The following is a 15,269-nucleotide window of genomic DNA, read 5'->3' as shown; positions in this document are numbered from 1 at the left end:
ACTTGAAAGTGTTGAAGTTATTTTGAAATATTAATATTACACTGAAGAATTCGTAAGTTTGAAGATGCATTTTTATAGATCTAGTATTAATTCAAACTTGTAGAATTTGACTTCTAAATTTTTTTCATGCTTCTTTGTTATTATCATTAGTTTATTATGTCATTGACTAAAATAAAAATAAAATACTTAAAAACCGTTTTATATTGAATTCCTTGAAGTACTTTATAAATATTAATATAAATGTGTAGCATTTATTGAGCTTTTTTTTATCGTACACTGATGGCTTTTTTTATGTTTTAAACTTTTAAAAATACTTTTGAATGCAAAATTTGTTGAAATGATAAAGCTCTAATCTTAGTAAGAAAATGTCTGAGGATTGTTACTTTCGGAATTAATAATTGCACCAACCATTTTGTATGTAACAAATTTTGCATGAACTATCTCAAAGGAAGGATGTTATTTTACAAAATGTTTGTTTTATGTAGTAATTGCTACCATTATACAATTTTTTTTACCCGTGCTTTTAACACATTGACTGCCGGAATACCCGCCTGTGCGTTACAGATAATATGTAATTGTACCAAACCATCTATCGTATTATATGACCCCTTTTTTTATTATAGTTAAAAGATAGCAAAGAAGAGGTCATCTAATTAGATAGATGGTCTGGATATCAGGTGTGAGTCGTGGCATCAAAAGCGTTAAATCTACTATTTGTTTGGTGTAGTGTAGCCAAATTTGGCTTTTCGCCATTAAACTCCAATATCCATAGAAAGGACGCCAGCCTTTGACCCTTTTTATCACTCCTATGTCCATCTGGTACCTAATCATGCAGTTATAGCTGTCAATGAGAAGGCTGACTGAGCTGCGAAAGCGGCTCTACATAATCTATTACGATCATGCACACAGACTGGTCTGTTTGCCACATATGAGAAGTACATACTTTCTGTTTGGCAAGAATCATGGGATAAGGAAATACAAAATAAGCTGTATTTTACTAAACCGACTATACTAGTGGCCTATTGTCTCGGTTAGAGGGTCAGTTGTCAAATTAACCAGTCATTAGTCACACTCGCCTTACACACAAACATCTTTTGTTTGGTCAGCGTACATTGATATGCTGCACTGTTAATCTTACAGTTTTACACATTTTAATTCGGTGTCCTAAATTGCCTTCTCATCGTATGCGGTTTCTTACTTATAACTTCAATAACATTGGAAATGCGTGAATTGATGGGAGAATACCATCACAAGAATATCTTTAGATTTGTAACAGCTATAAATTTTATCCATTTTATATAAATATCATCAGGCTTTTAAACATTTTTTCTGTAATTAGATTCATACTTTTAAGATCTTTGTCCTTTAAATTTACTGTGCTTTGTTTTTATAAATGTGATACGTTGTTTGTATTTTAACCTTGAAGAATTTTCTTTAATAGATCATATGGCAATATATACATACCTCTTGATTTAGCTTTTGAGCCATAAAAATTCAAAAATCTAATCCAATCCATTCCGGTTGCTATTATGTAGAATGCATTGCTTTCGTATTTTTGTTGGATAATGATTAAAATATTAGAAAGGTTCACATTAAGAATTTTAACAAATCTACAGCTATTTCTGAGATTTGTTAGCAGTAAATGGAATCTCAGAAATAGATTCCATTGTATGCATGTATAATAATGTATCACACCATTTTTAAGAGGGCAAAAAGTTTAAAAAGTATTATCTTCAAAGAATATAAGATGAATAGATAAGCACCACTTCGTCCAAATTCTCAGTTTGTAATGAACATATTCGTCTTGAGTGGGAAAAAAGAGATAGAGTGGGTTTTAATGAGTAACTTCGGACGAATGGGAATGCTTTTTCTCTTGGCTCTTTGATTTAACATACGAAGCAGTTAGGAAACAAATTTTATTAGCACATTAATGATTCTTCCATTTTCTTGGATAAGTAGTTATTATTTCTTTTCTGCTTTGTCTTGTGTTGCATGAATTTAGCTTTCCGCTTCATCTCTTTCCTTTATATCGCTTTAAGTTTATGTTTGAAGCATTATCTTTCTTGTACAAATTTTGTCAAACTTCTCCTCAAAACAACTATTTCTATTAAGATTCCAGAAAAATGGAGATAAAGCGGAAGATAGGGAAGTACGAATTTCAAAGCACAAGTGAACTGAACTGAGCTGAATTGGCAGATAATCAGAATTGTCCATACCCATTCATTTATGCCGGGATTACACTTGGCCAGTTATAAGACAGCCAGTAGAAAGGGCATGCGCAGAAAGTCTAAAAAATGTTGTTCGGTCGATGGCCAGTAATTGTCCCGACGGGACAGCAACATGCAGCTATATCGTATTTTTTCTCTTACTGAGCATCAGTTTGTAGAATTTGGTGTTTTTTGCGTGAAAAAAATTGTTTACTTATCATAGACTTATTTCGGTCTTTATTTTTTATTTATTTTTTTTTTGCTCTTTTTTCTTTCTGATGCGAAGTTTTTTTATTTTTTTTTTATTTATTTATTTGTCATTTGTTTTCTGTACTTTCCCAAATTTAGGTATGTTGACCTTTTTTTTTTATTTTATCATGTTTTTTTTGTGTAAATATCCATCATTTTAATACGATACGCAGTGGAAAAGAAAGAATCAGGGACGCCAAAGAGCCAATTTGTAACGAAGTATTGGATGTCTGAATCTATCTTATGAAATTGTGGCAAACATAAATGAGTCACTTTCTACGCATGCGCTGTCTACTAGCCGTCTTATAACTGGCCGAGAATAAACCCGGCATTAAGCAGCTTTCATTCGAGGCCAGTTGTTGCGAGGAATAGAAGGAAGATTACAGTGGGACAGTGGGAAATAGTAGTCCTGGTGAAACAACCATTTTCCACTGTCCCGTTGGGTTCACGTGATGTTCCTGAGGTAGGCGTGGCATTAGAGTACACGCATTAGGTGGCATCGTGTGAACCCTGCTTTATTCAGTGCTGAACTGTGTCCTTGAAGGACGACTTTATTCAAAAATAGCATACTGAGTAATTTTTTTCATCATAATCCTTTTTCTTTGTCAGAAAAGTAAAAAGATTTAACTACTGAAATTAACGCTTGCAAGAAAATTTGTTTTTTGGTATTCAAAATGTTTATTCTTCATGATTTGGCGAAATCGGGAAACAACTTATTAAGACTTCGTGAATTACTCGAAGCAGGAGAAAATCCTAACAGCCGAGATGGCGCAGATAATACTCCACTACATATTGCTTCTTTAATAGTCGTCCAATCTGATGATCTAGAAGGAAATTTGCAAATTGCGCGTGAATTGATCCGCTTTGGAGCGGGGGTGGACGAAAAAAATAGAACTGGATTTTCCCCTCTACATTTCGCAGTAGCTAGTCGAAAAACTGAAATGGTTCGGCTCCTTTTACAAGCCAAAGCTGACATAAATATAAGAAACGAAAAAGAGCAAACTCCGTTGATGTTGGCTGCAAAATTCCAAAATTTCCAGATTGTTGAAGAATTATTAAAACAACATGCATCTGTGAATTTGCAAGATTGGGAAGGTGATTCTGAAATGCATTATATTTTATCTCAACGAAGTGTGGAAAAGGATGTAGTGGTGGAACTCTTAAGGCATCAATGCGATCATACGATCATGAACAGAGATCAAATGATGCCTTTGGATCTTTATCTTCAAGGACTTGTCGAGGCTCCGTTTAACGAAGTACTAAAAGCAAGAGATTTATTCAAACAATTTTTATTTCAGCGCAACTACTTCACCACTCGACAATTAGAACTTACAAATTCTATTAGTTATAGAAGTGGAATCGATTTGGGTAGTTTTTATAATGAATGCTGCAAAGAAGTAGCTCAGATGAAAGACGATTTTCTTTCATTTGATTGCACAGTGCATACCATAGCTATGCGGGGTTTTCATAACAACAAATCTAAAATTCCCTGCAATGTTTCGATTGATGTTTATGATAGTATGTTAGACAGACTTATAAAGGGCAAATATCCCATTTATCATGACATCCTGGTGTCTGACATTTGTACCCTTTATTTGAGAAATAAATTTTCGGAAGTATGCAGTAGCAGAGAAAATAATAGAGGAATTTTGAGTTTTGACGTGCTTTTCTTAATTTCTTCATATTTATCACATTTGCAGATGTTACATATGATAACTGCATTCTCATCGGATTAAGTCTGAGATATTTTTCAAGCGTTACATTCTTTTAATAATTTTTAGATTTTAAAATCTAATTTATCTTTGTTTTAACATGATCGCTGATAGAATTCACACCCGTGTTTTAAATCAATTACCTAATTGGACGATTCTTTCTTTGCTGAATTTTTAATTGTAATAGAGAAAATATTCATATAATTAGACCGCGAGTATGAAACAAATATTATGTGTAAATCAGTGATGAGTCACTCGGAAGCTAAAATGTTAATTACCAATTTTACACAAATTGATTTGTGCTATAAATCGATTAAAAAGTTTATATGGAATTAAGCTTTACTTTTAATGGTAATATTTTTAATGCAGTTTTTGTTACTTCTTAGATGTTGAATAATTAAACGACGTCTCTCACAAAGAGATAAAATGAAAATTAGTTTATGAGCTCCATGCCATTTTTTAGATGAGGTTTTGCTTTTATTGATACAAATGAACCATTATTTTATTGTCTGGAGACATTTTAATATAATGTTTTTTTTTATCAAATACTTTATCAAATAAAAATGTTTAAATATGTTGATTTTTTTTCTTTTTCTAAAATACTTTTCGCTTGTAAGTGTACCATTTATTCGGGGCCGTAGAATTTTAGTGATAAGGTTCTCGCAGGATAATTCCAATCTAGAAATCAGATATCACCAAAGAATCGCTTCATAAACGAACTTAGCTAAATCCACCGGGACCTCATCTCCTACTACCAATGAAGTATGTAAACTTGCAGAGAAGGGGGGGGGGGGGGGTATTAGGCTACATATCGTCTTTGCTATCACGCTGCTGTTCGAAATTGTGGCGGTGATATAAAAAGAACCTTAGTTTCGTTTTAAAATGGTTCATTAATGTGATTAATGTGTTGCATTTATATATGGATAAAAATTAGTTTTGTTTCTGTTAACTGAATGGAAATTTGTCGTAAGCAAAAATAACTAAATTTTGTTAGGAAGTAAAAATGTAAAATTTTCTAACAATTTATGATGTGTGTTATCGATATTTGTACTGGTAACTACCTTCCTTTAACCCTTTATAGTTTTTTGGTCTATAATTATTATCGCCTGCAAAAGATTTTTTTTTATGAAGGCTCAAAAAAGCATTTTAAAATGATAAATAAGGTAATCAGATGCTTAAAATTTGACTGAATTACCTAAATGGCTCAGAAATGCATTAGCTGTAGTTAATATAATTTATATAAAAAAGTTGTAAATATGCTTACCACTGCCCGTTTCCGATGCAAGGGTTTTAGTAGCGACATTAAGTTCCAGGTTTGTCACTAAATTTAACTCCTGAAAAAGTTTCCAAAAAGGGAACACCACAGTGTTGTGTTCCTTATGTCTAAGATATTCTTATATTTAATTATCATTTGTTGATGAATTTAAATTCAAATTTGTTGCATCTTTAAAATTCAAGCATTGTTGCATCTTTAAAAATAATCAAAAACTGTTGATGAGGTTGGAATTTCTGAAAATTTGAAATATTCCTGTTAAGGATTTTACGCATATTCTGAATTCATTTTTAATGTGTTTTTTATTTGAATACTGTAGTTTCCGACATTTTATTTTATTTTTTATACTTAACGCAAAAGATGGAAACGGTGATATTAATCAAATTTCATCAGTTTGATTTTTATGCAATATAGCGATCCACCTAGCCAGCCTAAAAAATGCAAAATGTGCTTCTAACTTTAATGTAAATCATTATTGAGTTTGAATTCTGAATAATTGCATGATTTTTAACTGAAAAAAAACTGTATAAAGTTGTTTTACAGTTACCACTCAATTTTAGGTAACTTATTTACTAATGAACATTTGATGATATTTTTGCCCTTAGCGCTCAGGATTAAGTATGCTTACAGCTTTCAGTTTCCCCTGAATAATCTTTGGTAAGTATATTTACCACACCTTATTTTATAAAGTGAGTGACGATTCAACGAACTTTTGCGATTTTAGTATTTACATCAAAAGTTTATTATATAACCCTAAATATTTTTATTTGATTGAACCCTTTGATTTTTAATATTCTAATGTATATCTTTGAAAAGCTCTTTAAAACAAAATATATTATTATTAAAAAAACTTTTTAAAATCTTAAAATATTTCAACGAACAAATTATTTCTTAATAACATATAAAAATAATCATTTTTATTTCAAATATATCTTGTTGCTATATTGAAGAATTAACCCTTTGCAGAAGAAGAAAGTAATTCGATGCATAATTATTCATCAAATATAAAGATTTCTTTATTGCTCTGAAAAATAAATATGCATAATTGTTTTAAGTCGAATTTCTTTGAACAATTAATCTACGTCTTTTTACTATTCTGTAGACGTTTCTAACAGTCAAGATTGAAAAGTCCCGTGTCTGTAAAATAATTCAAATTTGACATTCTCAAGAAAAATAAATAGAATGAATGGTTTTTAAAATATTTAATTATTCTGTATTATTTAAGAAAAGCATAGTTTGATATGAAAAAAAGTCCAGATATCTCTAATCTGGACTGAGTACCTAATTTACATTTATATCTAATAAGAAAAATTATATATATATATGTAATGATATTTTAAACTCTCAATTTCAATTTAATTAATTTCCAAGATTTTATCTTAATTTAGCTCATAGTAACTTCATTCTAAAAATATTCTCTTATTTCGTGATCCAATTCCACTTTCTCTACTTAATTAATTCAAGAGAAGCTTCATAAAATTGCTTAGTCAGCTAAACGCCGATATCTTCACACGCTCGGCGTGAAGGGGTAAGAATGTCCAGTAAGCACATTCTTTCTTAAAAGATCCCTGTGTTTCCCTTACATGTGATTGACATGCATCAGAAATCCCTATGAGAATCTTATTAATATATTGGCACTGTGAAGAAATATTTTCCCTATCAAAATCTAAGGTTATATAAGGCGAGGGATAATTTATTTCGGCCCCTTTTTTTCCCCACTCTGGCTTTTGTACTGCGCTGTGGTGGACGTCTTGTCCGCGTTTCTGCTTGTAAATAATTATGCTTTCCCGATGGATTAAAAAGAAGTTAAAAAGATAAAAAGTCTCTTCACTGCTGGTCACAACTGCATTCTGCTCACATAAAATAATATTACATATTAAAAAGCCGACAGGATTCGAAAAGTGTTACATATTAAAAAGTCGACAGGATAGTTGCCTGTGAAAAATTGTCAAATGAACTGAAAGAATTAAAATTAAATTCGCGTGAAAAGAAAATGAATCATGCAATAGCTCTTCGCCGACGCTCTTCGTTCCGGCCAGCCGTCTGCTGTATCTCCGTGGCCGTGGTTCGAAATGACCAGCCGTCTACAGTCTCCCGTGACATGGCTTCGCTGCATCTTTCCATGTCAACCGATGCAATATCTCATGCATTCCATAACCTGAGCTCTCATCCGACATTCCTGCTCTGCTAATCAATAGATATCCTTGTACTATTGCTCCATATCGTCATGTGTGTGCTCCTTATATCCTCAAGGAGTTGGTGCTCCTTGTCATCTTAAAAATTTTCTGGCTCCTTACCTGTGCTGAATAATTCCGATATCAACATAATTTCCTTATTATATCCTCATCACAATAATAATCGCCTGCTTTACTCGTCAGTGGTCTCCAATGCTAAAGTGAATCAACCAGATTTTCAAAATATCACTTGTGATTTACGTAATCACCAAAATAATAGTCAACTGCCGTAGTCTTCAGTCTCCAGTTCCAGTGCTCAAAATTGCATTTTGTGATTAATTAAAAAAATATATATATTATTCTTCAAAAAGTGATCAGTGTTTAAAGAAAAAAAAAATCATCCATCAACTGACTCAACGAATGAAATTCAAAATTTATTTTCTGTACTTTTGATTTGATTTTTAAATTGTATTTTTCTGTTATAATACAATTGCAAATAATCTTTTTATATTATTATTCAAAATATCATGAGTTTTAGTTTAAAATATTGAGTTTTTTAATTTTTTCATATTTATTATTTAAAATTTATTCATAATATTATAATTTGTTGAATTTGAAATTTATATGCTTGCTATTAATAATTAAGAAAAAATGATTTCCCCAATTTAATTAAATTTATCTAACTGAAAGATTTTTAAAAATTGTGCATACAAACCTTGTGAAGGAAAAAAATAACATACCAAGATTCTTATATACTTAATAATTAATGGCACATGATGATTAGACAAATGTAGTGAATACCTCAGGGGAAATATTTGCACCTCTGACAGTTATTGAGCTGCTGTCTGTTATCACTGTGTCCAAATACTTGTTTTTTACAAAATACAAATATTTTTTTATATTACATATTTTTTTTTATCTTTTCCAAATACTATAAGAGTATTTTGAGTCTTGTGTTTTTGTTACATTCATTCACAAGTGTTTTGTTTGAACTCTTTGAATTTCACATTTATTTTCAGTTTCAAGTTTTTCATTTTATATTTTTGAATTTTGCAATTATTATTATTGTCATTTCCAAATGATTTATTTGAAATATATGAATCTTACATTTATTTGCATTTTCAAAAGTTTTATATGAAACCATTCAATTTTACAAGTATTCTCATTTTCAAGATTTTCATTATATATTTTTGAATCTTATATTTATAGTTTCAGTTCCCAGTGTTTAATATGAAATATTTCAATTTTGCAAGTATTAATTTCATATCCAAGTTTTACCTGAAGTTTTGAATCTTGTGTTTCTATTTCCTGCTAAAATACTTAACTTAAAATCATAATTATACTGATATTTCAATTGGGTGAAATCATAACAAGATTGAAATTATATTTAATACTTTATTTCTAAATTAATAATTTTGTTGAGTCAGACTTTCTAGAATTTAAGAATAATATAAGCAAGACTGTCATATTATTTTCATCAAATTAAGTGAAATGCAGAATAATAACAAGAATACATTTGTACACTATAACATTTAATTTTTAATATTTTGTTATTACTGATGATTATTAAGATTTTTATATACTATTTTCACAAATATAATTCTTTTTATACTTCTAATGTAAAATGATGAATGGGATTTCTGAATTAATGTTTATATAATGTGAAGGTAAGGGAAACTTTGGTATCAGTTATAATATGCTTTTAAATTTTAATTTTTCTTACTTGACCACCACTGTAAGATAAGGCTGTGTGTAAAGGGCCCGACATACTTTCACGTCATGCAGTGGGGGGGAAATGTAATGATATTTTAAACTCTCAATTTCAATTTAATTAATTTCCAAGATTTTATCTTAATTTAGCTCATAGTAACTTCATTCTAAAAATATTCTCTTATTTCGTGATCCAATTCCACTTTCTCTACTTAATTAATTCAAGAGAAGCTTCATAAAATTGCTTAGTCAGCTAAACGCCGATATCTTCACACGCTCGGCGTGAAGGGGTAAGAATGTCCAGTAAGCACATTCTTTCTTAAAAGATCCCTGTGTTTCCCTTACATGTGATTGACATGCATCAGAAATCCCTATGAGAATCTTATTAATATATTGTCACTGTGAAGAAATATTTTCCCTATCAAAATCTAAGGTTATATAAGGCGAGGGATAATTTATTTCGGCCCCTTTTTTTCCCCACTCTGGCTTTTGTACTGCGCTATGGCGGACGTCTTGTCCGCGTTTCTGCTTGTAAATAATTATGCTTTCCCGATGGATTAAAAAGAAGTTAAAAAGATAAAAAGTCTCTTCACTGCTGGTCACAACTGCATTCTGCTCACATAAAATAATATTACATATTAAAAAGCCGAACGGATTCGAAAAGTGTTACATATATATAAAAAAATAATCATAATTTTTGCAATTTGAATCAATAAAGATTTTGATTCCCGGCGTCCTGGCATAGGGGTAGCGCGTCTTCCCCGTGACCTGGGCGTCCTGGGTTCGAGTCCCGGTTCGGGCATGGTTGTTCTTCCTGTTCTATCTGTGAGAGGTGTGAATGTGCCCCCCTGTAAAAAGGGGTTGTGCAAGCGAATGTGATGCGTGAGTAGCTAAGACGTACTCTTCGCCTTAGTTGGCGCTACTAAAACAAGAGACGCTCCCTTGGCTTAAAATCACTGACTTCGTCAGCGAGCTTCTCCATGGCAAGTGCCATTATAAACAACAACAACAACAAGATTTTGATGAATTGAAATTTAAAATTATTCTACGAACTCTGGGTACTCTGAGCTATATTTATTAAATTCTTTCTTACTTGTAATAAATCGAATACATATACCGAATATGATGTAAGTCTCAAATTCTTTTGTGAGTAATACTTCAATTTGCTTTTTTATTGTAAATAATATTCTGCAGCACACATGAGACATCAATGTTGAACTATTCTATATTCTGTGATCATATCAGAAAACATTTGGTAACATTTCTATTAAAATATTTTTGTATTAATTCAAGCTTAAGCGTTTTCTTTTCAAATGAAATTTCAAATTTTAGAAAAATGCATAGTACAATGAACTGAATAGAGTAGGACTTCTTTAAAAAATGCAACATATATGACTGTAAAAATTTGAAGCTTAACAATACTTTGATGAGAAGTCTATTGAATCCTGTTTACATAAAATATTTAATTGATAATTTTAACAGTCATTAAACTCGGTGAACCAACTGATCGCCAAAGGCGGCAAATAATAAAAACTAGAATGGAATGAAAATAAAATAATCTTTCGATTTTCAAATTAGTACAGATATTTATCAATTATTAATGCAGCATCTCATCTCTTCAGTCATCAAAGTTGCATGACTGAAACTGAGTTCACACGAGGCCAACTATTGCGCGCAATATATTTCACGCCTACCTCAGAATCATCACGTGATCCCAATGGGACAGTAGCAAATGTTTGTCTCATCGGGACAGCTGTTTCCTATTGCCCTCTTGCAGTCACGTGATCTTTATGAAATAGGCATGACCTTCGATTGCCCGGAATTTTCTTAAGTAATTAGAAATTTGTGGGAATGGATCGGCAGTTGTGAGTGTCAAAGTATATAATTCAATACTAGTATGTATTTTTTTGTTAAAAATCTAACACACAACAACAATTTGTCTAAAATTATTTCAAACGGTATCAAAGAATTTAAGAAAATGAAAAACCATCATAATTTCAGATCACAAAGAACAAAATTAATGTGTGGTGAATCAAAATTGCATTCATTAAAAATTAAGAATAAATGAAGATATTCAAATGTGAGACCTAGATTAGAATATTGAACCATTTATCCTGTTCTTTTTCAGTAAAATATTTTCGGTAAAGATAATATTTTGAATGTCTTATAATTTTTTGATGATTTTGGACTGAATAAGAGATACCTTAGTAGCACTGTCGATAAGTCACTTGTGGAAGGGCAATTGATCTTTCCAAATGTAATTGTCCAAATGGTTACCTTCGACAAAACTATCAAATACTCTCATATCAGAGATTGATTCTGATTTGCAAGCAAAACACATTTAAAAAACCCACTTAAACTATTTTAATTCTCTTAAAACTTTTTTTGAAGGAAATATTTGATTTAATTGCTCTTATATATGCGCTTCATTTACTCATTCGATTTAAATTCATAAGTTTTGTGTATCTTCTTTATGTACGAAGTTTGGAATTTCTCAACATATTAAAAAGTGAATGTTTATATAGCCAAGATCTGCCCATTTATCAATTATTGCAAGTTATTTTCCAGAACCAGCCTATTGTAAAGAGTATAATTAAATTTATCTCACAACATTCACAGCTATACATCGAGATATTTTGAAGCTCCGGATATAATGGCGTTCTAAATTTGAAAATCTGGATATATCGGATACATTTCGAACATATTATAATCCTTTTATATTGGCAATAAATATTTATGCCAAATGTTTTTATTGCTTATTATCGTATATTTCAATCATTCAAACCAAATGTTTTTCCATTTTTATATAATCAGAATCTACACTTTTTATAGCTATAGCAAGTTATTTTCTAAGTCAGCTTATTGTAAAGTACATAATTAAACTTATGTCTCACAACTTTCACAGACATACCTCGATATATTTTGATGCTTCGGAAATTAATGGTGTTTTTAAATTGTAAATTACGATGGTTCGAATGAATTCCGAACATATTATAACTCTTTTATGTAAAAAATAATAATTTATGACTGTTTTTTTTCACCTTAAATTTCAATCATTCACTGAAATTACATCTTGATTTATTTTCAAATTCACACCTTTATGTCTGTTTGAATTCATATCATTTAGGAAACTGACATTAATCCAGAACATTTCGGCTTTACTCCATGTTTTGTTTAGTTTAGTTATATAAGCGTCCCGTATTAAAACAACACTGGGGCTATTATGGGACGGACGGCATAATTTTGAACCACGGTTAGATGACCAAGGCGATAACTTAGCTGGCAGCCCCCTCTCCAAACTCCACACCACACCAGTGGCAGGACATGTGGACTTATGGAGTTTTGTGAATTTATGGATTTATGGAATCGGGTCTCGAACCTGCAACACTCCGGTCCGAAACCGCGACCTTACCACCAGATCAATGCTGCCCTTGACTTTACTCCATGAATTTTGCACTCTGATTGATTCCCCCATGGCAGAATGGACAGAGAAACGACAAGCATTGTTGCATCTTTCATGAATGGCTGCAGCTTCGACCATATTATTCTTCATTATATATATAATATATCGAAAAGGAAATTTAGAAAATACAACTTAAAGACAATTCAGTTCAAAACTTATATCTTGATTAGAGCTAACAAGACCAAATGAAATTGATTTTAAGGGTTTATCGTCCGTAGAACAGCTTCCAGAAGCCAAAATTTGCTTCATACAAAAGTTTGAAGTATTTTCTATTACATCGTTTCTAAACAGATTTCGCATATTAATAGTGTATTAGAAACATTTTAAGGAAATAAAACATATCACCATGAATGAATTTTTGTTTTGGTTATAGCGCGACTACAATGCAACTAATAAAATATAAGCATAGTTGAAATTGTGACATAGAGACAGCAGTTAAGGATAAAGTCTTTAAAAATAAAATACAATTTTTAAATTAGCGAACTGAAGATAAATAATAATGGTAAGATTTTTTTATACTCCTTGATATATCTCTCTCTATATATATATAGATACATAATTAAAAGAAATTCCCTTTAAAGACACATCGGTAGATCAAACCGAATTAATTCTGGTGAATTATTTGACTTTTAAAATCAAGATGTCGATTCTCCATCACTTGATCAGAGCAAGGGACCAAGATGGAAGACTTCAAACATTTCGTGAGCGACTCGCTGCAGGAGAAGATCCAAACGCCGAATCTTCTCAAGGGACTCCACTTTTTCTACTCGCTTTTAATAATGCAACAAATCCTCAAGATATGGAAGTTCATCTGCAAATGGCTCGTGAATTGATCATATTTGGAGCTGATGTTAATGTGCAAGATGGGCTTGGATGGACTCCTTTGATTGTTGCAGTAATTGTTCGTAATTTAAGAATGTTTGAATTTCTTTTAGATGTAAACGCTGAAGTAAACCTGAGAGACAACAATGGAAACACTGCATTACACCATGCTGTTGAAAGTGGCCGTTTTCAAATCTCGGAAAGAAATGACGTTGTTACTTATAATAGGAAGATACATATAGTTAAAACCCTTATAAGATTTAATTCAGAACTGGAAAGGGTGAACAATTTGAATCAAACCCCATTAATGCTTGCTGTAAAAGATCAAGATTATCTAATTGTCAAACAGCTGCTAAAGAATAACGCATCTCCGAAAAAGAAAGATATGTATAACAATTCTCTTATGCATTACGCTTTAGGACGGACAAATGTGAGTCTGGATATAGTGTCGGAACTTGTGAGACACAGATGTCGATTTTCTTCAAGAAATCGATATAGAGACACTTCCATGTCTGTCTATGTAAAACACCTTTCGAATGCTTCCCCTGCTGAATTGGAGAAAGCAAAATATGTGTTCAAAGTTTTTCTGTTGGATGAGAATGAATTTACAGAAGCCGAAATTTCCAAAATAGATGAAATAAGTAGAGACACAAATTGCAACTTATTTAATTATTGTCAGCGTTGCTACAAGGAAATTTCGGGAATGATAGGGGATAAATTAACAAAGAAGTGTTACATATATACCCTGGCAACGTCTGGCATTTACTGCAAAAATATTAAAGACGAACCAAGTATGTTTGATATTTACGATAAAGTACTTAACAAATTATTTAAAGGCAAGTACCCTGTGTATTGTGATGTGATCGTATCGGGAATTTCCCGCAAATATTTGAACAAAGAGTTTGTTGAAACGTGTTGTTCGGTTGAAATCACGGGTATAGGATTTTTGAGTATCGATACACTCTGTTTGCTGACATCCTATTTGTCAAATGTTGACATGTTTAACATGATGCGAGCATGCTGCCCTGATAAAAGATGGTCCAAAAGTTCCCATTGCTCTATAATGTAGATTTTAAACTTTTATTTTATACCAAACTTGGATTTCAATAATCCTATTTTAAATTGAATTTGTTTATCTAGCAAATGTAATTAATAATCTGAGAAATCAATTGACGTTATTTGTTGAAGGATAATTCGGTTTGATTGATGACTATTGCTATTTTATCGCTAAATTATATTTATGATCGTTGAATTTAATTATGTGTGGCTGTTTAAATTTTATATGAAATAAAAAAAAATATACAAGGTGATGAACTTGTTTTTTATTTCTTTGGCATTGTTTCCATTTTTTTCATTTATACATGGAGATTAGTTATATTTCAGTTTATGGAATGAAAATTGGTTTTAAGACTGAAGAGACTTCGGTGATTATTAATTCAAGAAATTAAAAAATATTTTAGATTAAAATAACTTATTCAATTTTTAAGTATTAGTTCAAATAAAGAATGCAAGTAAATTTTCTTATTTCTATTAGAGAAAAGATTGCTAATAGTAGTTAATATATCCAGTTTGATTATTGGAACGTACTATAAACTCTGGTATTTTCAAAATCAAGATGGCATTATTCTGGTAGATAATTTATAAAGTAGCGGACATTTA

General features: G+C 31.2%; 1 protein-coding gene across 1 annotated transcript; it reads left to right on the top strand.

Annotated features, from left to right (window-relative positions):
* Window positions 1-2,991: 2,991 nt before the first annotated feature.
* LOC129985004 (uncharacterized) lies at window positions 2,992-14,895 on the top strand. Its single transcript, XM_056094936.1, has 3 exons — window positions 2,992-4,158; window positions 11,851-11,912; window positions 13,355-14,895. Exons 1-3 carry the CDS (start codon window positions 3,131-3,133, stop codon window positions 14,677-14,679), a joined length of 2,415 nt encoding a protein of 804 aa, XP_055950911.1. The 5' UTR covers window positions 2,992-3,130; the 3' UTR covers window positions 14,680-14,895.
* The last annotated feature ends 374 nt before the right edge of the window (window positions 14,896-15,269 follow it).

This window comes from Argiope bruennichi, chromosome 9 (assembly GCF_947563725.1).
Source record: "Argiope bruennichi chromosome 9, qqArgBrue1.1, whole genome shotgun sequence".
Lineage (NCBI taxonomy): Eukaryota > Metazoa > Arthropoda > Arachnida > Araneae > Araneidae > Argiope > Argiope bruennichi.
The sequence above is the reverse complement of the archived record's forward strand: the minus strand, read 5'-3'. Positions and strand labels throughout refer to the sequence as shown.

Excerpts from the sequence above, each read along its gene's own strand:
- LOC129985004 (XM_056094936.1), top strand. The coding sequence starts at position 3,131 with ATGTTTATTCTTCATGATTTGGCGAAATCGGGAAACAACTTATTAAGA. Across the intron at positions 4,159-11,850 it reads TATTTATCACATTTGCAGAT|CCAAGATCTGCCCATTTATC; the intron begins GTTACATATGAT and ends ATGTTTATATAG. Across the intron at positions 11,913-13,354 it reads GAACCAGCCTATTGTAAAGA|AAATTCCCTTTAAAGACACA; the intron begins GTATAATTAAAT and ends CATAATTAAAAG.